At 50.2% G+C, this 26,134-nt stretch overlaps 1 protein-coding gene across 3 annotated transcripts in view; it reads right to left on the reverse strand.

Moving 5' to 3' along the window:
- Positions 1-2,445: 2,445 nt before the first annotated feature.
- LOC119974468 (apolipoprotein Eb-like) overlaps positions 2,446-26,134 on the reverse strand; it is a 141,607-nt gene continuing 117,918 nt past the window's right edge. The window contains exons 1-4 of one of the 3 annotated variants that reach the window (XM_038813383.1): positions 22,208-22,359; positions 12,710-12,768; positions 5,644-5,794; positions 2,446-4,005 (exon numbers count right to left, since the gene is read on the reverse strand). In XM_038813383.1, coding sequence (XP_038669311.1) covers positions 3,360-4,005; positions 5,644-5,794; positions 12,710-12,752 — 840 coding nt within the window. In that variant the 5' untranslated portion in view covers positions 12,753-12,768; positions 22,208-22,359 and the 3' untranslated portion in view covers positions 2,446-3,359. Of the gene's footprint in view, positions 4,006-5,643; positions 5,795-12,709; positions 12,769-12,861; positions 13,008-22,207; positions 22,360-26,134 lie in introns of those variants that run through there. The other 2 variants (XM_038813382.1, XM_038813381.1) reach the window with 2 other exon arrangements.

Below are 26,134 nucleotides of genomic sequence, written 5' to 3' on the forward strand. Positions count from 1 at the left end.
CGGCGGGTGCAGGCGGCAAGCTTCTTTCCAAAGAATTTTATTGTTCTGCCAGGAGCCAGTTTTTGTGTGGCGCTGCACTGTCAGAGGGTCAGTACTGAGGGAGTGTCTCACTGTACTGTCAGAGGGTCAGTACTGAGGGAGTGCTGCATTGTCAGATGGTCAGTACTGAGGGAGTGCTGCACTGTCAGAGGGTCAGTACTGAGGGAATGCTGCACCGTCAGAGGGTCAGTACTGAGTGAGTGTTGCACTGTCAGAGGGTCAGTACTGAGGGAGTGCTGCACCATCATGTGGACAGTACTGAGGGAGTGCTGTACTGCCAGAGGGTCAGTACTGAGGGAGTGCTGCACTTTCAGAGTCAGTATTGAGGGATTGCTGCATTGTCAGAGGGTCAGTACTGAGGGAGTGCTGCACTTTCAGAGTCAGTATTGAGGGATTGCTGCACTGTCAGAGGGTCAGTACTGAGGGAGTGCTGCACTGTCTGAGGGTCAGAACTGAGGCAACGCTGCACTGTCAGAGAGTCAGTACTGAGGGTGTCGTGCTCTGTCAGAGGGTCAGTATTGAGGGAGCGATGCACTGTCAGAGGGTCAGTACTGAGGGTGTCTTGTTCTGTCAGAGGGTCAGTATTGAGGGAGCGCTGCACTGTCAGAGGGTTAGTACTGAGGGAGTGCTGCACTGTCAGAGGGTCAGTACTGAGGGAGTGCTGCACTGTCAGAGGGTCAGTACTGAGGGAGTGCTGCACTGTCAGAGGGTCAGTACTGAGGGAGTGCTGCACTGTCAGAGGGTCAGAACTGAGGCAACGCTGCACTGTCAGAGGGTCAGTACTGAGGGAGTGCTGCACTGTCAGAGGGTCAGTACTGAGGGAGTGCTGCACTGTCAGAGGGTCAGTACTGAGGGAGTGCTGCACTGTCAGAGGGTCAGTACTGAGTGAGTGCTGCATTGTCAGAGGGTCAGTACTGAGGGAGTGCTGCACTGTCAGAGGGTCAGTACTGAGGGAGTGCTGCACTGTCAGATGGTCAGTGCTGAGAGAGTGCTGCACTGTCAGAGGGTCAGTACTGAGGGAGCGCTGCACTATCAGAGGTCCAGTACTGAGGGAGTGTTGCACTGTCAGAGGGTCAGTACTGAGGGAGTGTCTCACTGTACTGTCAGAGGGTCAGTACTGAGGGAGTGCTGCACTGTCAGAGAGTCAGTATTGAGGGAGTGCTGCATTGTCAGAGGGTCAGTACTGAGGGAGTGCTGCACTGTCAGAGAGTCAGTATTGAGGGAGTGCTGCATTGTCAGAGGGTCAGTACTGAGGAGTGCTATACCGTCAGAGGGTCAGTACTGAGTGAGTGTTGCACTGTCAGAGGGTCAGTACTGAGGGAGTGTTGCACTGTCAGAGGGTCAGTACTGAGGGAATGCTGCACTGTCAGAGAGTCAGTACTGAGGGGGTGCTGCACCATCATGTGGACAGTACTGAGGGAGTGCTGTACTGTCAGAGTCAGTATTGAGGGATTGCTGCATTGTCAGAGGGTCAGTACTGAGGGAGTGCTGCTCCGTCAGAGGGTCAGTACTGAGGGAGTGCTGCACTTTCAGAGTCAGTATTGAGGGATTGCTGCATTGTCAGAGGGTCAGTACTGAGGGAGTGCTGCTCCGTCAGAGGGTCAGTACTGAGGGAGTGTTGCACTGTCAGGGGGTCAGTACTGAGGGAGTGCTGCACTGTCAGAGGGTCAGCACTGAGGGAGTGCTGCACTGTCAGAGGGTCAGTACTGAGGGAATGTTGCACTGTCAGAGGGTCAGTACTGAGGGAGTGCTGCACTGTCGGATGGTCAGTATTGCAGGAGTGCTGCACTGTCAGGGGGTCAGTACTGAGGGAGTGCTGCACTGTTTAGAGGGTCAGCGCTGAGGGAATGCTGCACTGTCAGAGGATCAGTCCTGAGGGAGTGCTGCACTGTCAGAGGATCAGTCCTGAGGGAGTGCTGCACTGTTTAGAGGGTCAATACTGAGGAAGTGCTGTACTGGCAGAGGGTCAGTATTGAAGGATTGCACTAACTTGTCACATTGCTCTTTCTGAGATCTTCCCCTGTGCAAATTGTAACATTTTTTCTGTTACAACTGTGACTATACTTTGAAAAAATTGGCTGTAAATTGCTTTGAGATGTCCTGTGGTTTTTTTTTAGAAGCTGGAGGCCCACAAAGTAAATTTTTGAGCTGATTGTCGTGTTCTGGACCAGAGCACGTATCTCCCTTCTCACTGGTTTTGCACTTATCCATGTCAGAGCGAGGCCTGAACTGATTCGCCAGCACCTCCCTCATTGATTCTAGCCCAGCTTCAGCTCTGTAGGTGTTGAGTATAAAACAGAGCCCACTTTACACCTGGATGCAGCATTGATACCTGTCTGAGGTTTTGGATTCTGTCTCATTCAGAATGTGCAATTTGTGAATGGCAGGAAGACTGGGAGAAAACAGTGTTGGAAAAAAGTTTCTTTATTGAGTTAGTCAAGTGAGCATAAACAGTATTGAGATCCCGCTAACCTCGACAGAGCAGTGTTACAGCAAGGTTACAGAATATTGATATATAGAAAGCATCCAGAACAAGATGATTTCAACACAGTTAATCAATTTGATCTTCAAAAGGGGAAGTGCAGCCTTCTACCCTGTTCAGTTAACGTTGAGGCAGGATCTCCGCAGATACGACATATTGTCAGAAACATTTCACTCACAGTAACAACATCGTAAACACATTCACACAGAAATCACTGATAAAAAGTGAGGGGGAAATCTTCCCACTGTGCTTATGATGTTGTCAGCATGCAGCGAGGTGGAAATCTTCCTGCTGGTGTTACTATGATGTCGTTAACATGCAGCAAGGTGAAAATCTTCCGGCTGTTGTTATGATATAGTTAACACGCAGCGAGGGGGAAACTTCCCCGCTGTTGTTACGATGTCGATAACACACAATGAGGGGGAAATCTTCCCGCTGCTGCTACAATGTTAACATGCAGGGAGAGGGATTCTTCCCGCTCTTGTTACGGTATCGTTAACACTGAATGAGCGGGGGGGGGGGGGGGAAATTTTCTTGCCCTCGGACGTTTAATATTGTTTGTCTTAAGCATGTACCTTAAAGTGGACTGATCATGGTGAAAATATTCATGAGCAGGATCCTGCACCCAGAAAGGCGCTATGATTGAATCTTGGTGGGGGATCATGCAAGAAGGATAAAGGTTGATGTGTGTTTGAAGAGGGAGAGTGAAGTGTATTTCCACTGCGTACAACACTGTGAAAATCATGGGCAGAGTCTGAGCGGGGCTGTGAGGGAAGCAAAGGATGCTGGGATTGCCACACAGCAGCTGAAGGAGAGGTGAGAGGTTAACGGTTTACGATTAGACATTCTCCTCCTGAGTTGTCTCAGCACTCTCGGCACTGGCCACTTGTCGCTGAAGGTAATTCAGGACGCCAGTGAAGCGCTCAGAGATCTGCTGGGCCTCGCTCTCGAACCAGGCACTGATCTCCTTCATCTTCTGGCGCAGGGAATGTCGGAGGTCATCGGCATTCTCCGAGATATGGCCCTGCAACGCCTCTGCCTTGGATCTCACCTCCACTGCATGCTGAGCCAGAGACTGCTGAATGTTCTGGAAGTGCTCCTGGACCTTGTCACTCACTGAGCTGGTGTAGGGAGCCACCATGGCTTGGAGGTCACTCAGAGTGCGTTCTTTCTTGCTCCTCAGCATCTCCGAGTACTCCTGAAACTTGTTCCTGATGGTGGCCTGGTCCCGGTTCAGCCTCTTGCGGTACTTGCGCAGGTAGAGGGCCATAGTGCGGTGCACATCATCCACATTTTGATTGACCATCAGGTTGAGCTCATCGTGGTAGGTCATCACCATGGAGCGCATCGCAGTGAGGTCTTGCTTCAGGCGCTCGCTAGCCTCCTCCAGGTCAGAGTTGAAACGGTCAGTGTAGGGCCCCAGCTGGGCACCCAGACCGGAGGCGGAGTTATTGAGCTCGGTCAGGCAGTTTGAGATCAGTGACCTGGGAAGGAAAAGAGACAAAATCAATGACAAATGCCATTGGTTTGTACCACGCGCCCATTAACCTGGTGAAAAACATGAGTGAGCTAGCTCACAGCATCGGTCAATCCAGAATTCCTACTAAGGGGGACAAACACAAGGCCAAGTAGCTCCAAGGGCTCAGTTTAAGAAACAGGGTTCTGGACTTCGGTTGCCTTTGACCATGTCAACTCATCCCAAAACGTTTCACAGTCAACTGTTGGAATGAAGGATCAATGTGTGCACAGCATCAGTGTGACAACAGACTAGGTCGTCTGCTTTCTTAATGGGATTTAAACTCAGGCATAATACAGCCAAATCCAGTAATGTTCATTCTTCTGAAATTCCAGTGCCATATGTTCACCTGACTCATTCTCCTGTGACTTTCACTTGAATGCCATCAGTTGCACATCTGGTACGCAAGTCAGAGTGTCTTGCAGCCCTTAGTCCAGACAGACAGTCCTGGCAAGAGGACTGAGGGTGTGCTGCACTGTCAGAGGGTCAGTACCGAGGGTGTGCTGCACTGTCAGAGGGTCAGTACTGAGGGAGCGCTGCACTGTCAGAGGGTTAGTACTGAGGGAGCGCTGCACTGTCAGAGGGTCAGTACTGAGGGAGTGCTGCACTGTCAGAGGGTCAGTACTGAGGGAGTGCTGCACTGTCAGGGTGTCAGTACTGAGGGAGTGCTGCACTGTCAGTGGGTCAGCACTGAGGGAGTGCCGCACTGTCAGAGGGTCAGTACTGAGGGAGTGCTGCACTGTTGGAGGGTCAGTACTGAGGGAGTGCTGCACTGTCAGAGGGTCAGTACTGAGGGAGTGCTGCACTGTCAGTGGGTCAGTACTGATGGAAACATGCACTGTCAGAGGGTCAGTGCTGAGGGAGTGCTGCACTGTCAGAGGGTCAGTACTGATGGAGTGCTGCACTGTCAGAGGGTCAGTACTGAGGGAGGGCTGCACTGTCAGAGGGTCAGTGCTGAGGGAGTGCTGCACTATCAGAGGGTCAGTGCTGAGGGAGTGCTGCACTGTCAGGGGGTCAGTACTGAGGGAGTGCTGCACTGTCGGATCTATTGTATTACGTCTGAGAAATTAAATTGAAAGTCCCTATTCCCTGGCGGGTATAAATCCCTCTCCTACTGTTTGAATTCCAGGGATTTCATTCTGCCCAGTTTCCTGTGGCCCAGGTTTATCCCTGAAGCAGCATTATCAATAAAAATGATGTGGAGATGCCGGCGTTACACTGGGGTGAGCACAGTAAGAAGTCTTACAACACCAGGTTAAAGTCCAACAGGTTTGTTTCAAACACGAGCTTTCAGAGCGCTGCTTCATCTGAGGAAGGAGCAGCGCTCCGAAAGCTAGTGATTCGAAACAAACCTGTTGGACTTTAACCTGGTGTTAGCAATAAAAAAGATGATCTGGGTCATGGCTGAAAATGGTTGCTGTGCACACTTGTCAGCCACCATTCATACATGAGGACAGTGACTTCACTGAAAGTGTCTCATTGGCTGTGTCGCACTTTGAACTGGTGGAAGGTGTGATAGGAGTGCCAATCTGCCTTTTTGTGTAATTGTTCACCCTGCATTGTCTTTCACTGGACCCCGGACATTCACTGTGTGTTGTGTACTCACTCGAGTTGTTTGTCCAGCTCTGCGCTCCGGATTTGCTTCATCAGCCCCTCTGTTGATTGGGCCAGGCCAGTGGTGAAGGTCCAGTATTTCTCAATCGCCGCTTCCCATCTTGCCCTGTGTGCAGTTGGCTCCAATGAAGTAGCCTGGGCACCTGGGGGAACAGGAATGCTGGTTAAATCATCGGCTGCCCTTTTGCAAGCAAGTGTCCAATCGAGTGGGGAATTAAGCTGGAGGGGTTTTTTGAGATTGGGAGGGTTGTAGGAGCTGAAGGAGGTTACAGAGCTAGGGAAGAATGTAGTGTCTGGAAGAGGTTACAGAGTTAGGGAGGGTTGTAGGGGCTTGATGAGGTTACAGAGATAGTGAGTGTTGTCAGGGATGGAGGAGATACAGAGATAAGGAGGGTTGTAGGGGCTGGAAGTGGTTACAGAGATGGAGAGGGTTGTAGTGGATGGAGACGGCTTTAGAGATAGGGAGGGGATGTAGGGGTTGGAGGAGGTTATAGAGATAATCAGTAATGTTAGGGCTGGAGGAGGTCACAGAGATGGGGAGGAATAATAATAATCTTTATTGTCACAAGTAGGCTTACATTATCGCTGCAATGAAGTTACTGTGAAAAGCCCCAAGTCGCCACATTCCGGCGCCTGTTCGGGTACACAGAGGGAGAATTCAGAATGTCCAAATTACCTAGCAGCACGTCTTTCAGGACTTGTGGGAGGAAACTGGAGCACCCGGAGGAAACCCGCGCAGACATGAGGAGAATGTGCAGACTCCACACACAGTATAACCCAAGCCAGGAATCGAACCTGGGACCCTGGACCTATGAAGCAACAGTGCTACCCACTCTGTTACCCTGCTGCCCCAGGGGGGAACCTAGGGGTAGGAGGAGGTCACAGAGATAGAGAGGGTTGTAGCGGCTGGAGGAGGTTACAGAGATAGAGAGGGTTGTAGCGGCTGGAGGAGGTTACAGAGATAGAGAGGATTATAGGACTAACGCCTCAGGAAGCTCGTTCCAGACACTCACCACCCACTGTGTGAAACAATTGCCCCTCTTTGACCATTTTGTATCTCTCCACTCTTACCTTAAACCTATACCCTCTAGTTTTAGGAACCCTACCTTTGGGAAAAGATGTTGACTATCTACCTTATCTATGCCTCTCATTATTTAATAGACCTCTAGAAGACCAATACTAAGTCTCCTACGCTCCAGGGAAAAAAACTCCCAGTCTATCCAACCTCTCCCTATAACTCAAACCATTAAGTTCTGGTAGCATCCTAGTAAACCTTTTCTGCGCTCTTTCTAGTTAATAATATCCTTTCTATAATAGGGTGACCAGAACTGTACATAGTATTCCAAATATGGCCTTACTAGAGTCTTCTACAACTTCAGCAAGATGTCCCAACTCCTGTATTCAATGTTCTGACCAATGAAACCAAGCATGCCGAATGCCTTCTTCACCATCCTGTCCACCTGCGACTCCACTTTCAAGGAGCTAAGAACCTGTACCCCTGGATCTCTTTGTTCTGTAACTTTCCCAACTACCCACCATTAACTGAGTAGGTCCTGCCCCGATTCAATCTACCAAAATGGATCACCTCACATTTATCTAAATTAAACTCCATCTGCCATTCATCGGCCCATTGATCAAGATACCATTGCAATCCGAGGTAACCTTCTCCACTGTCCACTGTGCCACCAATATTGATGGCTCCTTGAAAATTACTTACTGTGCCTCCTAAATTCTCATCCAAATCATTAATATAAACAACAAATAACAGTGAACCCAGCACTGATCCCTGAGGCACACCACTGGTCACAGGCCTCCAGTTTGAAAAACAATCTTCTGCAACCGCCCTTCGTCTTCTGTCATCAAGCCAATTGCCAAAGGTCTTAATAAAGTCCATGTAGACAACGTCGACTGCACTGCCCTCATCTACCTTCTTGGTTACCTCTTCAAAAAACTCAATCAAATTGGTGAGACATGATTTTCCTCCAGCTCATACAACCCTCCCTATCTCTGTCACTTCCTCCAACCCCTACAACACTTCTCATCTCTATAAACTCATCCAGACCCTATAACTCTCCCCATCTCTGTAATCTCCTTCAGCCCCGACAACGCTTCCTATTTCTGTAACCTCCTAGAGCCCCTACAACCCTCCCTATCTCCACAACCTCCTCCAGCCCTTCAAATCCCCCCCTATCTCTGTAATCTCCTAGTGCAACAATAACCCTCCCTATCTCTGCAACCTCCTAGATCCCCTACATCCCTCCACATCTATAACCTCCTCTAGCTCCTACAACCAGGGGTGCATGGTAGCACAGTGGTTAGCACAGTTGCTTCACAGCTCCAGGGTCCCAGGTTCAATTTCCGGCTTGGGACACTGCAAAGTTTGCACTTTCTCCCCGTGACTGTGTGGGTTTCCTCTGGGTGCTCCGGTTTCCTCCCACAGTCCAAAGATGTGCAAGTTTGAGGTCCCAGGTTCGATCCCGGCTCTGGGTCACTGTCCGTGTGGAGTTTGCACGTTCTCCCCGTGTCTGCGTGGGTTTCGCCCCCACAACCCAAAAATGTGCAAAGTAGGTGGATTGGCCACGCTAAATTGCCCCTTAATTGGAAAAAAATAATTGGCTAATCTAAATTTATAAAAAAAAAAAAAAAGTTGTGCAAGTTAGGTGGACTGGCCATGCTAAATTTCCCTTAGTGTCCAAAAAGGTTGGGAGGGGTTGCTGGGCTTTGGGGATAGGGTGGAGGTGTGGGCTTAGGTAGGGTGCTCTTTCCCAGGGCCGGTGCAGGGTCGATGGGCCAAGTGGCCTCTTTCTGCACTGTAAATTCTATGATAAGAACCCTCCAAGATCTCTGCGCTCCTCCATTTCCGGCCCCTTGAAGATCCCCCAATTCCCATTGCTCCATCTTTGGCGACTGCGTGTTCAGCTGTCTGGAGCCCTAAGCTCTGGAATCCCCTCCCTAAACCTCTCCACCTCTCAGTCTCTCTGTCTCTCTTTCACTCTGTGCCCCTTTAAGATGCTACTTAAAATCTATGATTTTGGTCATCGGTTCCTAATACATTCTTATGTGGTTTCGGGACAAATTTGTGCCAGTGAAGTATCCTGAAATATCCTGAGCTCCCTAATACGAACCTGACACAGGGATGAGCTCCCTAACACAGAACTAACGCAGGAGTGAGCTCCCTAACACAGAACTGAAGACAGGAGTCAGCTCGGTAACACAGAACCTAACGCAGGAGTGAGCTCCCTAACACAGAACCTAATGCAGGAGTGAGCTCCCTAACACAGAACTAACGCAGGAGTGAGCTCCTGAACACAGAACCTAACGCAGGAGTGAGCTCCCTAACACAGAACCTAATGCAGGAGTGAGCTCCCTAACACAGAACTGAAGACAGGAGTCAGCTCGGTAACACAGAACCTAACGCAGGAGTGAGCTCCCTAACACAGAACCTAACGCAGGAGTGAGCTCCCTAACACAGAACCTAACGCAGGAGTGAGCTCCCTAACACAGAACCTAACGCAGGAGTGAGCTCCCTAACACAGAACCTAACGCAGGAGTGAGCTCCCTAACACAGAACCTAACGCAGGAGTGAGCTCCCTAACACAGAACCTAATGCAGGAGTGAGCTCCCTAACACAGAACTAACGCAGGAGTGAGCTCCCTAACACAGAACTGAAGACAGGAGTCAGCTCGGTAACACAGAACCTAATGCAGGAGTGAGCTCCCTAACACAGAACCTAACGCAGGAGTGAGCTCCCTAACACAGAACCTAACGCAGGAGTGAGCTCCCTAACACAGAACCTAACGCAGGAGTGAGCTCCCTAACACAGAACCTAATGCAGGAGTGAGCTCCCTAACACAGAACCTAACATAGGAGTGAGCTCCCTAACACAGAACCTAACGCAGGTGTGAGCTCCCTAACACAGAACCTAACGCAGGAGTGAGCTCTGTAACACAGAACCTAACGCAGGAGTGAGCTCCCTAACACAGAACCTAACGCAGCAGTGAGCTCCCTAACACAGAACCTAACGCAGGAGTGAGCTCCCTAACACAGAACTAACGCAGGAGTGAGCTCCCTAACACAGAACTGAAGACAGGAGTCAGCTCGGTAACACAGAACCTAATGCAGGAGTGAGCTCCCTAACACAGAACCTAACGCAGGAGTGAGCTCCCTAACACAGAACCTAACGCAGGAGTGAGCTCCCTAACACAGAACCTAACGCAGGAGTGAGCTCCCTAACACAGAACCTAATGCAGGAGTGAGCTCCCTAACACAGAACCTAACATAGGAGTGAGCTCCCTAACACAGAACCTAACGCAGGTGTGAGCTCCCTAACACAGAACCTAACGCAGGAGTGAGCTCTGTAACACAGAACCTAACGCAGGAGTGAGCTCCCTAACACAGAACCTAACGCAGCAGTGAGCTCCCTAACACAGAACCTAACGCAGGAGTGAGCTCTGTAACACAGAACCTAACATAGGAGTGAGCTCCCTAACACAGAACCTAACGCAGGTGTGAGCTCCCTAACACAGAACCTAACGCAGGAGTGAGCTCTGTAACACAGAACCTAATGCAGGAGTGAGCTCCCTAACACAGAACCTAACGCAGCAGTGAGCTCCCTAACACAGAACCTAACGCTGGAGTGAGCTCCCTAACACAGAACCTAACGCAGCAGTGAGCTCCCTAACACAGAACCTAACGCAGCAGTGAGCTCTGTAACACAGAACCTAACGCAGGAGTGAGCTCCCTAACACAGAACCTAATGCAGGAGTGAGCTCCCTAACACAGGACCTAACGCAGGAGTGAGCTCCCTAACACAGAACCTAATGCAGGAGTGAGCTCCTGAACACAGAACCTAATGCAGGAGTGAGCACCCTAACACAGAACCTAACGCAGCAGTGAGCTCCCTAACACAGAACCTGACACAGGAGTGAGCTCCTGAACACAGAACCTAATGCAGGAGTGAGCTCCTGAACACAGAACCTAACACAGGAGTGAGCACCCTAACACAGAACCTAACGCTGGAGTGAGCTCCCTAACACAGAACCTAACGCAGGAGTGAGCTCCCTAACACAGGACCTAACGCAGCAGTGAGCTCCCTAACACAGGACCTAACGCAGCAGTGAGCTCCCTAACACAGAACCTGACACAGGAGTGAGCTCCTGAACACAGAACCTAATGCAGGAGTGAGCTCCTGAACACAGAACCTAACACAGGAGTGAGCACCCTAACACAGAACCTAATGCAGGAGTGAGCTCCCTAACACAGAACCTAACGCAGCAGTGAGCTCCCTAACACAGAACTAACGCAGGAGTGAGCTCCCTAACACAGAACCTAACGCAGCAGTGAGCTCCTGAACACAGAACCTAACACAGGAGTGAGCTCCTGAACACAGAACCTAATGCAGGAGTGAGCACCCTAACACAGAACCTAACGCAGGAATGAGCTCCCTAACACAGAACCTAACGCAGGAGTGAGCTCCCTAACACAGAACCTAACGCAGCAGTGAGCTCCTGAACACAGAACCTAACACTGGAGTGAGCTCCTGAACACAGAACCTAACACTGGAGTGAGCTCCTGTACACAGAACCTAACGCAGGAGTGAGCTCCCTAACACAGAACCTAACGCAGGAGTGAGCTCCCTAACACAGAACCTAACACAGGAGTGAGCTCCCTAACACAGAACCTGACACAGGACTGAGCTCCCTAACACAGGAGTGAGCTCCCTAACACAGAACCTAACGCAGGAATGAGCTCCCTAACACAGAACCTAACGCAGGAGTGAGCTCCCTAACACAGAACCTAACGCAGGAGTGAGCTCCTGAACACAGAACCTAACGCAGGAGTGAGCACCCTAACACAGAACCTAACACAGGAGTGAGCTCCCTAACACAGAACCTAACGCAGGAGTGAGCTCCTGAACACAGAACCTAATGCAGGAGTGAGCTCCCTAACACAGAACCTAACACAGGAGTGAGCTCCCTAACACAGAACCTAACACAGGAGTGAGCTCCCTAACACAGAACCTGATACAGGACTGAGCTCCCTAATACAGGAGTGAGCTCCCTAACACAGAACCTAATACAGGACTGAGCTCCCTAATACAGGAGTGAGCTCCCTAACACAGAACCGAAGACAGGAGTGAGCTCCCTAATACAGGAGTGAGCTCCCTAACACAGAACCGAAGACAGGAGTGAGCTCCCTAACACAGAACTGAAGGGGAGACCTTGCTCGATTGCTGGTTGTGAAACACTTCAAACCCTCAACTGTGTATATTCTAATTCGGCAGAGAGATGGGGTGGGGGGTTGGGATATCTTCCTGCCAGTTCTATTTATGATGTTCTGAATGGATAGCAAGGAGGCAGCACAGTGGCACTGTGGTTTGCACTGCTGCCTCACAGCTCCAGGGTCCCACGTTCAATTTGTGCCTTGGGTGACTGTGTGGAGTTTGCACTTTCTCCCCGTGTCTGTGTGAGATTCCTCTGGGTGCTCCGGTTTCCGCCCACATTCGAAATATGTGCAAGTTAGGTGGATTGACCATAATAATTTTCCCTTTGTGTTCAAAGATGAGATGGGGTTACTGGGTTGTGGGGATGCGGCAGGGGAATGGGCCGAGGTAGGGTGCTCCTTCAGAGGGTCCTTGCACACTGGATGGGCACCATGGCCTGCTTCTGAAATGTCTGGATTCTATGGTCCTATGACCCCTGCATTTCCAATTTCCAAAGACCTGCTATTAGATAATTTAACATAGTGCATTCTCCCTCAGTGTACCCGAACAGGCGCCAGAATGTGGCGACTAGGGGCTTTTCACAGTATCTTCATTGCAGTGTTAATGTAAGCCGACTTGTGACAGTAAAGATTATCATTATTACACAGGGCTAGTGGAAGGAAAAAAAATCATGCAATCATTTCACTTCACATCAACGAACAGAGTCTGAATTTAAGGTGATTGGTAAAAGGAATCAAAATCAACATGTAGTTAGAAACTGGAACTGGGATTATGCCGGGATAATTTATTTTAAACAGAAAGTTCCGAGCTGGGGGAAGAGATTACAGACACTTACCCACTATCAGGAACACAGTGAGAATAGTAGCGAAAGTCTTCATGGTTTCTGCGGTGGAACTGCGGGGGAAGAGGAAAAGGACAAATTAAATAAATATACAAAAGAGCCACATTCAATCCGTAAACGACAATTAGAGTTGGGGAATTACTCACAGCCTGTTTGAGAAGACAAACAGTGCCGTTACTCTGTCTCTGTCTCTGTGGGATTGCAGCCTCTGTGCCTCAGTGATGTGGCTGTACTTGGGCAAGTCCCCTTTTATAGAACCGAGCCAGGGTTACTGAGGGCTGACGAACAAGTTGTGACAGTTCCTCCGCCCACACTCCCCCCCCACCCCCCCCCCCCCCCCCCCCCCCCCACCTACCCCAATCCTGTTCCAATTCTGCCCCTTGGCGTTCCGTGTGGGCTGTGTGTGCGTTTTTTTTATTTGTTATTATCTTCATTGAAGCAACGCTGACACTTATCAAGCGGATAATCTGATCGCCTTCACTCTGCGGTTACTGGGTGTCGGAAGCGCTGTACACAATGTTCCCACTCCTGTTGTCCCATTCATCTCCCTGTCACATGATTCTGACTCCCAAAGCATTGCTGAAACTGAAAATTGCCCAGCAGAATGGATTTGCTCAATCACTGCTTTCTCTGGAACCTTTTTTTCCTCTCTCTTCTCTCTCCTTCCTTCTCTCTCTCTCCTTGTTCTTGCCCCTTCACTGATTCAATCTCGACTGCAGCATTGTATCCAGTTCTGGGTATCGGACCTTCAGGAGGATGTGGAGTTATCAGAGAGAGAGAGAGGGTACAGAGAAAGATTCAGGAGGATGTGGAGTTATCAGAGAGAGAGAGGGAGGGTACAGAGAAAGATTCAGGAGGATGTGGAGTTATCAGAGAGAGAGAGAGAGAGGGCGCAGAGAAAGATTCAGGAGGATGTGGAGTTATCAGAGAGAGAGAGAGAGAGGGTGCAGAGAAAGATTCAGGAGGATGTGGAGTTATCAGAGAGAGAGAGAGAGAGAGAGGGTACAGAGAAAGATTCAGGAGGATGTGGAGATATCAGAGAGAGAGAGAGGGTACAGAGAAAGATTCAGGAGGATGTGGAGTTATCAGAGAGAGAGAGGGAGGGTACAGAGAAAGATTCAGGAGGATGTGGAGTTATCAGAGAGAGAGAGAGAGAGGGCGCAGAGAAAGATTCAGGAGGATGTGGAGTTATCAGAGAGAGAGAGAGAGAGAGAGAGGGTGCAGAGAAAGATTCAGGAGGATGTGGAGTTATCACAGAGAGAGAGGATGCAGAGAAAGATTCAGGAGGATGTGGAGTTATCAGCGAGAGAGAGAGGTAGGGTACAGAGAAAGATTCAGGAGGATGTGGAGTTATCAGTGAGAGAGAGAGAGGGTGCAGAGAAAGATTCAGGAGGATGTGGAGTTATCAGCGAGAGAGAGGGAGAGAGAGAGGGTGCAGAGAAAGATTCGGGAGGATGTGGAGTTATCAGAGAGAGAGAGAGAGAGAGAGGGTGCAGAGAAAGATTCAGGAGGATGTGGAGTTATCAGAGAGAGAGAGGGCGCAGAGAAAGATTCAGGAGGATGTGGAGTTATCAGAGAGGGAGAGAGAGAGGGCGCAGAGAAAGATTCAGGAGGATGTGGAGTTATCAGAGAGAGAGCGAGAGAGAGAGTGTGCAGAGAAAGATTCAGGAGGATGTGGAGTTATCAGAGAGAGAGAGAGAGAGAGGGCGCAGAGAAAGATTCAGGAGGATGTGGAGTTATCAGAGAGAGAGAGAGTGTGCTGTTAAGGATTCAGGAGGATGTGGAGTCATCAGAGAGAGAGAGAGAGAGGGTGCAGAGAAAGATTCAGGAGGATGTGGAATTATCAGAGAGAGAGAGAGAGGGTGCAGAGAAAGATTCAGGAGGATGTGGAGTTATCAGAGAGAGAGAGAGAGAGTGTGCTGTTAAAGATTCAGGAGGATGTGGAGTCATCAGAGAGAGAGAGAGAGAGGGTGCAGAGAAAGATTCAGGAGGATGTGGAATTATCAGAGAGAGAGAGAGAGGGTGCAGAGAAAGATTCAGGAGGATGTGGAGTCATCAGAGAGAGAGAGAGAGAGAGGGTACAGAGAAAGATTCAGGAGGATGTGGAGTTATCAGAGAGAGAGAGAGAGAGCGCAGAGAAAGATTCAGGAGGATGTGGAGTTATCACAGAGAGAGAGGATGCAGAGAAAGATTCAGGAGAATGTGGAGTCATCAGAGAGAGAGAGAGGTAGGGTACAGAGAAAGATTCAGGAGGATGTGGAGTTATCAGTGAGAGAGAGAGAGGGTGCAGAGAAAGATTCAGGAGGATCTGGAGTTATCAGAGAGAGAGAGAGAGAGAGAGGGTGGAGAGGAAGATTCAGGAGGATGTGGAGTGATCAGAGAGAGAGAGAGGGTGGAGAGAAAGATTCACGAGGATGTGGAGTGATCAGAGAGAGAGAGAGGGTGGAGAGAAAGATTCACGAGGATGTGGAGTTATCAGAGAGAGACAGAGGGCGCAGAGAAAGATTCAGGAGGATGTGGAGTTATCAGAGAGAGAGAGAGAGAGTGTGCAGAGAAAGATTCAGGAGGATGTGGAGTGATCAGAGAGAGAGAGAGGGTGGAGAGAAAGATTCACGAGGATGTGGAGTGATCAGAGAGAGAGAGAGGGTGGAGAGAAAGATTCACGAGGATGTGGAGTTATCAGAGAGAGACAGAGGGCGCAGAGAAAGATTCAGGAGGATGTGGAGTAATCAGGGAGAGAGAGAGGGAGCACAGAGAAAGATTCAGGAGGATGTAGCGTCATCAGAGAGAGAGAGGATGCAGAGAAAGATTCAGGAGGATGTGGAATTATCAGAGAGAGCGAAAGAGGGTACAGAGAAAGATTCAGGAGGATGTGGAGTAATCAGGGAGAGAGAGAGGGAGCACAGAGAAAGATTCAGGAGGATGTAGCGTCATCAGAGAGAGAGAGAGAGGGTACAGAGAAAGATTCAGGAGGATGTGGAGTTATCAGAGAGAGAGAGAGAGGGTACAGAGAAAGATTCAGGAGGATGTGGAGTTATCAGAGAGAGAGAGAGAGGGTACAGAGAAAGATTCAGGAGGATGTGGAGTTATCAGAGAGAGAGAGAGAGGCTGCAGAGAAAGATTCAGGAGGATGTGGAGTTATCAGAGAGGGAGAGAGAGAGAGGGCGCAGAGAAAGATTCAGGAGGGTGTGGAGTTATCAGAGAGAGAGAGAGAGAGAGGGCGCAGAGAAAGATTCAGGAGGATGTGGAGTTATCAGTGAGAGAGAGAGAGAGAGGGTGCAGAGAACGATTCAGGAGAATGTGGAGTTATCAGAGAGAGAGAGAGGACGGAGAGAAAGATTCAGGAGGATGTGGAGTTATCAGCGAGAGAGAGGGAGAGAGAGAGGGTGCAGAGAAAGATTCAGGAGGATGTGGAGTTATCAGCGAGAGAGAGGGAGAGTGAGAGGGTGCAGAGAAAGATTCGGGAGGATGTGGAGTTATCAGAGAGAGAGAGAGAGAGAGAGGGTGCAGAGAAAGATTCAGGAGGATGTGGAGTTATCAGAGAGAGAGAGGGCGCAGAGAAAGATTCAGGAGGATGTGGAGTTATCAGAGAGGGAGAGAGAGAGGGCACAGAGAATGATTCAGGAGGATGTGGAGTTATCAGAGAGAGAGCGAGAGAGAGAGTGTGCAGAGAAAGATTCAGGAGGATGTGGAGTTATCAGAGAGAGAGAGAGAGAGAGGGCGCAGAGAAAGATTCAGGAGGATGTGGAGTTATCAGAGAGAGAGAGAGAGAGGGTACAGAGAAAGATTCAGGAGAATGTGGAGTTATCAGAGAGAGAGAGAGTGTGCTGTTAAAGATTCAGGAGGATGTGGAGTCATCAGAGAGAGAGAGAGAGAGGGTGCAGAGAAAGATTCAGGAGGATGTGGAATTATCAGAGAGAGAGAGAGAGGGTGCAGAGAAAGATTCAGGAGGATGTGGAGTCATCAGAGAGAGAGAGAGAGAGAGGGTACAGAGAAAGATTCAGGAGGATGTGGAGTTATCAGAGAGAGAGAGAGAGAGCGCAGAGAAAGATTCAGGAGGATGTGGAGTTATCACAGAGAGAGAGGATGCAGAGAAAGATTCAGGAGGATGTGGAGTTATCAGCGAGAGAGAGAGGTAGGGTACAGAGAAAGATTCAGGAGGATGTTGAGTTATCAGTGAGAGAGAGGGTGCAGAGAAAGATTCAGGAAGATGTGGAGTTATCAGCGAGAGAGAGGGAGAGAGAGAGGGTGCAGAGAAAGATTCAGGAGGATGTGGAGTTATCAGCGAGAGAGAGGGAGAGAGAGAGGGTGCAGAGAAAGATTCAGGAGGATGTGGAGTTATCAGAGAGAGAGAGAGAGAGAGAGGGTGCAGAGAAAGATTCAGGAGGATGTGGAGTTATCAGAGAGAGAGAGGGCGCAGAGAAAGATTCAGGAGGATGTGGAGTTATCAGAGAGGGAGAGAGAGAGGGCGCAGAGAAAGATTCAGGAGGATGTGGAGTTATCAGAGAGAGAGCGAGAGAGAGAGTGTGCAGAGAAAGATTCAGGAGGATGTGGAGTTATCAGAGAGAGAGAGAGAGAGGGCGCAGAGAAAGATTCAGGAGGATGTGGAGTTATCAGAGAGAGAGAGAGAGAGGGTACAGAGAAAGATTCAGGAGAATGTGGAGTTATCAGAGAGAGAGAGAGTGTGCTGTTAAAGATTAAGGAGGATGTGGAGTCATCAGAGAGAGAGAGAGAGAGGGTGCAGAGAAAGATTCAGGAGGATGTGGAATTATCAGAGAGAGAGAGAGAGGGTGCAGAGAAAGATTCAGGAGGATGTGGAGTTATCAGTGAGAGAGAGAGAGAGAGGGTACAGAGAAAGATTCAGGAGGATGTGGAGTGATCAGAGAGAGAGAGAGGGTGGAGAGAAAGATTCGCGAGGATGTGGAGTGATCAGAGAGAGAGAGAGGGTGGAGAGAAAGATTCACGAGGATGTGGAGTTATCAGAGAGAGACAGAGGGCGCAGAGAAAGATTCAGGAGGATGTGGAGTAATCAGGGAGAGAGAGAGGGAGCACAGAGAAAGATTCAGGAGGATGTAGCGTCATCAGAGAGAGAGAGGATGCAGAGAAAGATTCAGGAGGATGTGGAATTATCAGAGAGAGCGAAAGAGGGTACAGAGAAAGATTCAGGAGGATGTGGAGTAATCAGGGAGAGAGAGAGGGAGCACAGAGAAAGATTCAGGAGGATGTAGCGTCATCAGAGAGAGAGAGAGAGGGTACAGAGAAAGATTCAGGAGGATGTGGAGTTATCAGAGAGAGAGAGAGAGGGTACAGAGAAAGATTCAGGAGGATGTGGAGTTATCAGAGAGAGAGAGAGAGGGTACAGAGAAAGATTCAGGAGGATGTGGAGTTATCAGAGAGAGAGAGAGAGGCTGCAGAGAAAGATTCAGGAGGATGTGGAGTTATCAGAGAGGGAGAGAGAGAGAGGGCGCAGAGAAAGATTCAGGAGGATGTGGAGTTATCAGTGAGAGAGAGAGAGAGAGGGTGCAGAGAACGATTCAGGAGAATGTGGAGTTATCAGAGAGAGAGAGAGGACGGAGAGAAAGATTCAGGAGGATGTGGAGTTATCAGAGAGAGAGAGGGAGAGAGAGGGGGTACAGAGAAAGATTCAGGAGGATGTGGAGTTATCAGCGAGAGAGAAGGAGAGAGAGAGGGTGCAGAGAAAGATTCAGGAGGATGTGGAGTTATCAGCGAGAGAGAGGGAGAGAGAGAGGGTGCAGAGAAAGATTCGGGAGGATGTGGAGTTATCAGAGAGAGAGAGGGAGAGAGAGGGTGCAGAGAAAGATTCAGGAGGATGTGGAGTTATCAGAGAGAGAGAGGGCGCAGAGAAAGATTCAGGAGGATGTGGAGTTATCAGAGAGGGAGAGAGAGAGGGCGCAGAGAAAGATTCAGGAGGATGTGGAGTTATCAGAGAGAGAGCGAGAGAGAGAGTGCAGAGAAAGATTCAGGAGGATGTGGAGTTATCAGAGAGAGAGAGAGAGAGGGTGCAGAGAAAGATTCAGGAGGATGTGGAGTTATCAGAGAGAGAGAGAGAGAGGGTACAGAGAAAGATTCAGGAGAATGTGGAGTTATTAGAGAGAGAGAGAGTGTGCTGTTAAAGATTCAGGAGGATGTGGAGTCATCAGAGAGAGAGAGAGAGAGGGTGCAGAGAAAGATTCAGGAGGATGTGGAATTATCAGAGAGAGAGAGAGAGGGTGCAGAGAAAGATTCAGGAGGATGTGGAGTCATCTGAGAGAGAGAGAGAGAGAGGGTACAGAGAAAGATTCAGGAGGATGTGGAGTTATCAGAGAGAGAGAGAGAGAGCGCAGAGAAAGATTCAGGAGGATGTGGAGTTATCACAGAGAGAGAGGATGCAGAGAAAGATTCAGGAGGATGTGGAGTTATCAGCGAGAGAGAGAGAGAGAGGGTACAGAGAAAGATTCAGGAGGATGGGGAGATTTCAGAGAGAGAGAGAGGGTGCAAAGAAAGATTCAGGCGGATGTGGATTTATCAGAGAGAGGGAGAGAGAGGGCACAGAGAAAGATTCAGGAGGATGTGGAGTTATCATGGAGAGAGAGAGGGTGCAGAGGAAGGTTCAGGAAGATGTGGAGTTATCACAGAGAGAGAGAGAGAGGGTGCAGAGAAAGATTCAGGAGGATGTTGAGTTATCAGAGAGAGAGAGAGGGAGAGAGAGAGGGTTCAGAGAAAGATTCAGGAGGATGTTGAGTTATCAGAGAGAGAGAGAGAGGGTGGAGAGAAAGATTCAGGAGGATGTGGAGTTATCAGCGAGAGAGAGAGAGAGAGGGTACAGAGAAAGATTCAGGAGGGTGAGGAGTTATCACAGAGAGAGAGGATGCAGAGGAAGATTCAGGAGGATGTGGAGTTATCAGAGAGAGAGAGAGGGAGCGCAGAGAAAGATTCAGGAGGATGTGGAGTTATCACAGAGAGAGAGGATGCAGAGAAAGATTCAGGAGGATGTGGAGTATCAGAGAGAGAGAGAGAGAGAGGATGCAGAGTAAGATTCAGGAGGATGTGGAGTTATCAGAGAGAGAGGGTTCAGAGAAAGATTCAGGAGGATGTGGAGTTATCAGAGAGAGAGAGAGAGAGCGCAGAGAAAGATTCAGGAGGATGTGGAGTTATCACAGAGTGAGAGGATGCAGAGAAAGATTCAGGAGAATGTGGAGTATCAGAGAGAGAGAGAGAGAGAGAGGATGCAGAGTAAGATTCAGGAGGATGTGGAGTTATCAGAGAGAGAGAGAGAGAGAGAGGGTACAGAGAAAGATTCAGGAGGATGTGGAGTTATCAGAGAGAGAGAGAGAGGATACAGAGAAAGATTCAGGAGGATGTGGAGTTATCAGAGAGAGAGAGGGAGAGAGAGGGTACAGAGAAAGATTCAGGAGGATGTGGAGATATCAGAGAGAGAGAGAGAGAGAGGATACAGAGAAAGATTCAGGAGCATGTGGAGTTATCAGAGAGAGAGAGAGAGAGAGGATTCAGAGAAAGATTCAGGAGGATGTGGAGTTATCAGAGAGAGAGAGAGAGGATACAGAGGAAGATTCAGGAGGATGTGGAGTTATCAGAGAGAGAGAGAGAGAGAGGGTGCAGAGAAAGATTCAGGAGCATGTGGAGTTATCAGAGAGAGAGAGAGAGAGAGGGTACAGAGAAAGATTCAGGAGGATGTGGAGTTATCAGAGAGAGAGAGAGAGAGAGAGAGAGGGTACAGAGAAAGATTCAGGAGGATGTGGAATTATCAGAACGAGAGAGAGAGAGGGTGCAGAGAAAGATTCAGGAGGATGTGGAGTTATCAGAGAGAGAGAGGATGCAGAGAAAGATTCAGGAGGATGTGGAGTTATCAGAGAGAGAGAGAGAGAGAGAGGGTGCAGAGAAGATTCAGGAGCATGTGGAGTTATCAGAGAGAGAGAGAGAGAGAGAGGGTGCAGAGAAAGATTCAGGAGCATGTGGAGTTATCAGAGAGAGAGAGGGAGAGGATGCAGAGAAAGATTTAGGAGAATGTGGAGTTATCAGCGAGAGAGAGAGAGAGTGGGTGCAGAGAAAGATTCAGGAGGATTGTTCCCGAGATGAGGAACTTCAGTGACCGAGATCGATTGAAGAAACTGGGACTGTTTTCCTTGGGAGAAGAGAAGGTGGAGAGGGAGATTTGATCGCGGCGATCACAATCACAGTGAGTGTGGGTGGGTGCGGGTGGTCTGGACAGAGGGGATGGAGAGAGAAACATTTCCCATTGGGGGAATGATCAAGAACCAGATTTGAGGTGATTGGTGGAAGATGCAATGGGGGCACGAGGGGAAACTTTATCACCCGGGGAGCGGCGAGGATCAGGAACACACTGCCCGAGAGTATGGGGGAGGCAGGTTCAATCGAGGAACTGAAAAGAGAATTGGGATTGCTATCTGGAGAGATTAAATCATTTCAGAGTCGCAGGGAAAGCGCAGGGGGGTTGGGGTAACTGAGTTGATCATTCTGAGAGCTAGCACAGCCACGGCTGGCCAAAGAACCTCCTCTGGCATAGAGGTTAACTCTGCTGCCTCTCAGTGCCAGGGACCCGGGTTCGATTCCGGCCTCGGGTGACTGTGCGGAGTTTGTATGTTCTCTCCATGTCTGCGTGGTTTTCCTCTGGGTGCTCCAGTTTCCTCTAACAGTCCAACAGTGCAGGTTAGGTGGATTGGCCATGCTGAATTGCCACTTAGTGTTCAGGGTTAGGGGGTAGGGTGGGGGAATAGACCTAGGTAAGGAGCTTTTTCACAGAGTCGGTGCAGACTCAATGGGCCGAATGCCCTCCTCCCACACTATTGGGATTCTGTGATTCTCTATTCCAGTGCTGTGACTATTCATAGAATTTACAGTGCAGAAGGAGGCCATTCGGCCACTCTGTTTATCCCCACCCTTCCCTTCTTTTCTGTCCCTGCATTGGAAGTTTGAACACTGAACTCCAGAGAGTGCTGAGCCCACATAATCCTGGTGAGGGGGTGTGGTGTCGCTCCCTCGGAGGTGCCCTCATTTTGGGCAGAGATGTTTAAATACAGCAGTCACCTCTGGGAGAAGAGCAGTTTTGGGGTGGGGTGGGGGATGCAGGGAGTGGGGGCAGGGGCTGCGGGGCAGGCAGGAGGCAGAATGGGTGCACAGGAGATTGGCAGTGAGGGGGGTAGCCTCATCCTCAGAGAAAACATTTCTCCATCAAACCAACCCTTCAAAGTCCCTGATCGTTAATATAATTGTGGGATCTTGCTGTGCCTAAATGGGCTGGCTTTTGCGGCAAAGACCACTCGTCAAAACAGAGGCAAAGATCACTTCGCTGCGCACCCTCCTGGACCCTGGGCACTTAGCTGGCTGGCAGGCATCTTAGCCATGCTGCCTGCTAATGCTTTCAGACTTCCAGAGATTGTGAACAGCAACCTAAAAAATACATCTTCCCTTCCACCTTCCCTCTCTCTCTCTCTGTCTCTCTGTTGCTCTTACCTTCCCTCCTTTGTTACTCTTTGCCTTTAGTTCTCCTGCTTGCCTCGTCTCAGCCCGTACACCTTTGCCGTGGGAATCACTGAGCTGAATAGCTGTCCTTTTATATCTATCTATCGCTGGGATCTGTTCCAGCAGGGCTAATCCAAGATCAGATGTTAATGTTCCAGCTCAGAGGGCAGGAGTCCAAAGTCTCTCCCAAATCCTGTGGCTGCCGCACCTTATCTCTGGCGTCCTGGGACAGCTGGGCTCAGATAACATCGAAGGAGGAATTTAAATCCATAAGGAATGCGCGTTTTGAAACAATGCTAGCCCTGTCAGTGACCCTCTGGGCTCTGGGACTGTCTGTGTGTCTGTGTGTGTCTCTCGGCCAATTTCTCACCTTTGCATTTTAAAGGATTGGCCCCCCCTCACCCACCCTACCTCCTCCCTGCTATAAGATCCAAAGGGACCCGGGATCAGAACAAAGCTCCATTGTCCAACTCCTTAACCACATTAACTGAGAGGCAGACGTTGAGAGTCAGGGGAATCCAGGCTGGGCTCTCCATTGCTGTTGTATTTGCATTGATGTTGTCTTGTCTGCTATCTCAGATAACAGTATAACAGTGCTCAGCGGAGGCAGCAGAGTCTGTCCATACGCTACCTGCTATCTTGATGATATTATTAGCACTTGGTAAGCAGGATGACCCACCCCGGTTTTGGGCTTGTTTAGTGGAGTGTTCCTCGGTGGCTGCAGCACCCAGACACCTTGCTATTCAACTGCACTCTGCTGGTTTCTTTGGCCCCGGAGACCACACTTGAGTCATTTCCCAGCAGGAAAGGGCCCTCGCAGATCAGGTCACCATTTTGTCTGGCTGCCCTGACCTTCCCCCCCACTCCCCTCCTTTCAGCCCTCTCCGTCCCCCAACCCTTGGCGCCCTGGCACTGCATCCACCAGCCTGGCAGTGCCACCATGGCACCCTGGCAGTGCAAGACCTCCCATAACAATGACACCGGGTCACTAGCTCTGTGTGGGCATGTTGAAGATGTCAGACAAAGAAATCATGGGGAGTGTGACAGCCAGAGTGTGACAGGCAGAGAGTGACACCCAGAGTGTGACACACAGGGTGTGACACCTGGACTGTGACACCCAGAGGGTGACAGCCAGAGTTGGACAGTTCAGAGTGTGACACCCAGAGTGTGACACCCAGAGAGTGACACCCAGAGTGTGACAGCCAGAGTTGGACAGTCAGAGTGTGACACCCAGAGTGTGACACCCAGAGAGTGACACCCAGAGTGTGACACCCAGAGAGTGACACCCAGAGTGTGACAGTCGGAGGGTGACACCCGGAATGTGACACCCAGAGTGTGACACCCAGAGTATGACAGTCGGAGGGTGACACCCAGGGAGTGACACCCAGACTGTGACACCCAGAGTGTGACACCCAGAGAGTGACACCCAGAGTGTGACACCCAGAGTGTGACACCTGGACTGTGACACCCAGAGGGTGACAGCCAGAGTTGGACAGTCAGAGTGTGACACCCAGAGTGTGACACCCAGAGAGTGACACCCAGAGTGTGACAGTCGGAGGGTGACACCCGGAATGTGACACCCAGAGTGTGACAGTCAGTGGGTGACACCCAGAATGTGACACCCAGAGTATGACACCCAGAGTGTGACACCCAGAGTATGACAGTCGGAGGGTGACACCCAGAGTGTGACACCCAGAGTGTGACACCCAGAGTATGACAATCGGAGGGTGACACCCGGAATGTGACACCCAGAGTGTGACACCCAGAGTGTGACACCCAGAGTGTGACACCCAGAGTGTGACACCCAGAGAGTGACGCCCAGAGTGTGACAGTCGGAGGGTGACACCCGGAATGTGACACCCAGAATGTGACACCCAGAGTGTGACACCCAGAGTATGACAATCGGAGGGTGACACCCAGAGTGTGACACCCAGAGTATGACAATCGGAGGGTGACACCCAGAGTGTGACACCCAGAGTGTGACACCCAGAGTATGACAGTCGGAGGGTGACACCCAGAGTGTGACACCCAGAGTATGACAATCGGAGGGTGACACCCAGAGTATGACAATCGGAGGGTGACACCCAGAGTATGACAATCGGAGGGTGACACCCAGAGTGTGACACCCAGAGTGTGACACCCAGAGTATGACAATCGGAGGGTGACACCCAGAGTATGACAATCGGAGGGTGACACCCAGAGTGTGACACCCAGAGTGTGACACCCAGAGTATGACAGTCGGAGGGTGATACCCAGAGTGTGACACCCAGAGTGTGGCACCCGGAGTGTGACACCCAGAGTGTGACAGCCAGAGTTGGACAGTCAGAGTGTGACACCCAGAGTATGACAGTCGGAGGGTGACACCCAGAGTGTGACACCTGGACTGTGACACCCAGAGTGTGACACCCAGAGTGTGACACCTGGACTGTGACACCCAGAGGGTGACAGCCAGAGTTGGACAGTCAGAGTGTGACACCCAGAGTGTGACACCCAGAGAGTGACACCCAGAGAGTGACACCCAGAGTGTGACACCCAGTGTGTGACACCCAGAGTGTGACACCCAGAGAGTGACACCCAGAGAGTGACACCCAGAGTGTGACACCCAGTGTGTGACACCCAGAGTGTGACACCCAGAGAGTGACACCCAGAGTGTGACACCCAGAGTGTGACACCTGGACTGTGACACCCAGAGTGTGACACCCAGAGTGTAACACCCAGAGTGTGACAGTCGGAGTGTGATGTTGAGAGGGTGACACCCAGAGTGTGACACACAGAGAGTGACACCCGGAGTGTGACACCCAGAGTGTGGCACCCGGAGTGTGACACACAGAGAGTGACACCCGGAGTGTGACACCCAGAGTGTGGCACCCGGAGTGTGACACACAGAGAGTGACACCCGAAGTGTGACACCCAGAGTGTGACACCCAGAGCGTGGCACCCGGAGTGTGACACACAGAGAGTGACACCCGGAGTGTGACACCCAGAGTGTGGCACCCGGAGTGTGACACACAGAGAGTGACACCCGGAGTGTGACACCCAGAGTGTGGCACCCGGAGTGTGACACCCAGAGTGTGGCACCCGGAGTGTTACAGCCAGAGTGTGGCACCCAGAGTGTGACAGCCAGAGTGTGACAGGCAGAGTCTGACACACATCGTGTGACAATGTGTTACAGACAGCTTATAACAGACAGCCTGTAACAGATATGGTGTCACTGACAGTGTTGTGACAGAAAGCATGTGGCAAACAGCATGCGATGGTGTGTGACAGACAGTATGTGACAGAGAGTATGTGACAGACAGTGTGTGACAGACAGTGTGTGACAGACAGTATGTGACAGAGAGTATGTGACAGACAGTATGTGACAGACAGTGTGTGACAGACAGTATGTGACAGACAGTGTGTGACAGACAGTATGTGACAGACAGTATGTGACAGACAGTGTGTGACAGACAGTGTGTGACAGACAGTGTGTGACAGACAGTATGTGACAGACAGTATGTGACAGACAGTGTGTGACAGACAGTATGTGACAGACAGTGTGCGACAGACAGTGTGTGACAGACAGTATGTGACAGACAGTGTGTGACAGACAGTGTGTGACAGACAGTATGTGACAGACAGTGTGTGACAGAGAGTGTGTGACAGACAGTATGTGACAGACAGTAGGTTACAGACAGTGTGTGACAGGCGGTGTGACAGACAGTGTGTGACAGACAGTGTGGGACAGACAGTGTGTGACAGACAATATGTGACAGACAGTGTGTGACAGACAGTATGTGACAGACAATGTGTGACAGACAGTGTGTGACAGACAGTATGTGACAGACAGTATGTGACAGTGTGTGACAGACAGTGTGTGACAGACAGTGTGTGACAGACAGTATGTGACAGTGTGTGACAGACAATGTGTGACAGACA

The sequence above is a fragment of the Scyliorhinus canicula genome, chromosome 12, assembly GCF_902713615.1.
Source record: "Scyliorhinus canicula chromosome 12, sScyCan1.1, whole genome shotgun sequence".
In the NCBI taxonomy this organism is placed as follows: domain Eukaryota; kingdom Metazoa; phylum Chordata; class Chondrichthyes; order Carcharhiniformes; family Scyliorhinidae; genus Scyliorhinus; species Scyliorhinus canicula.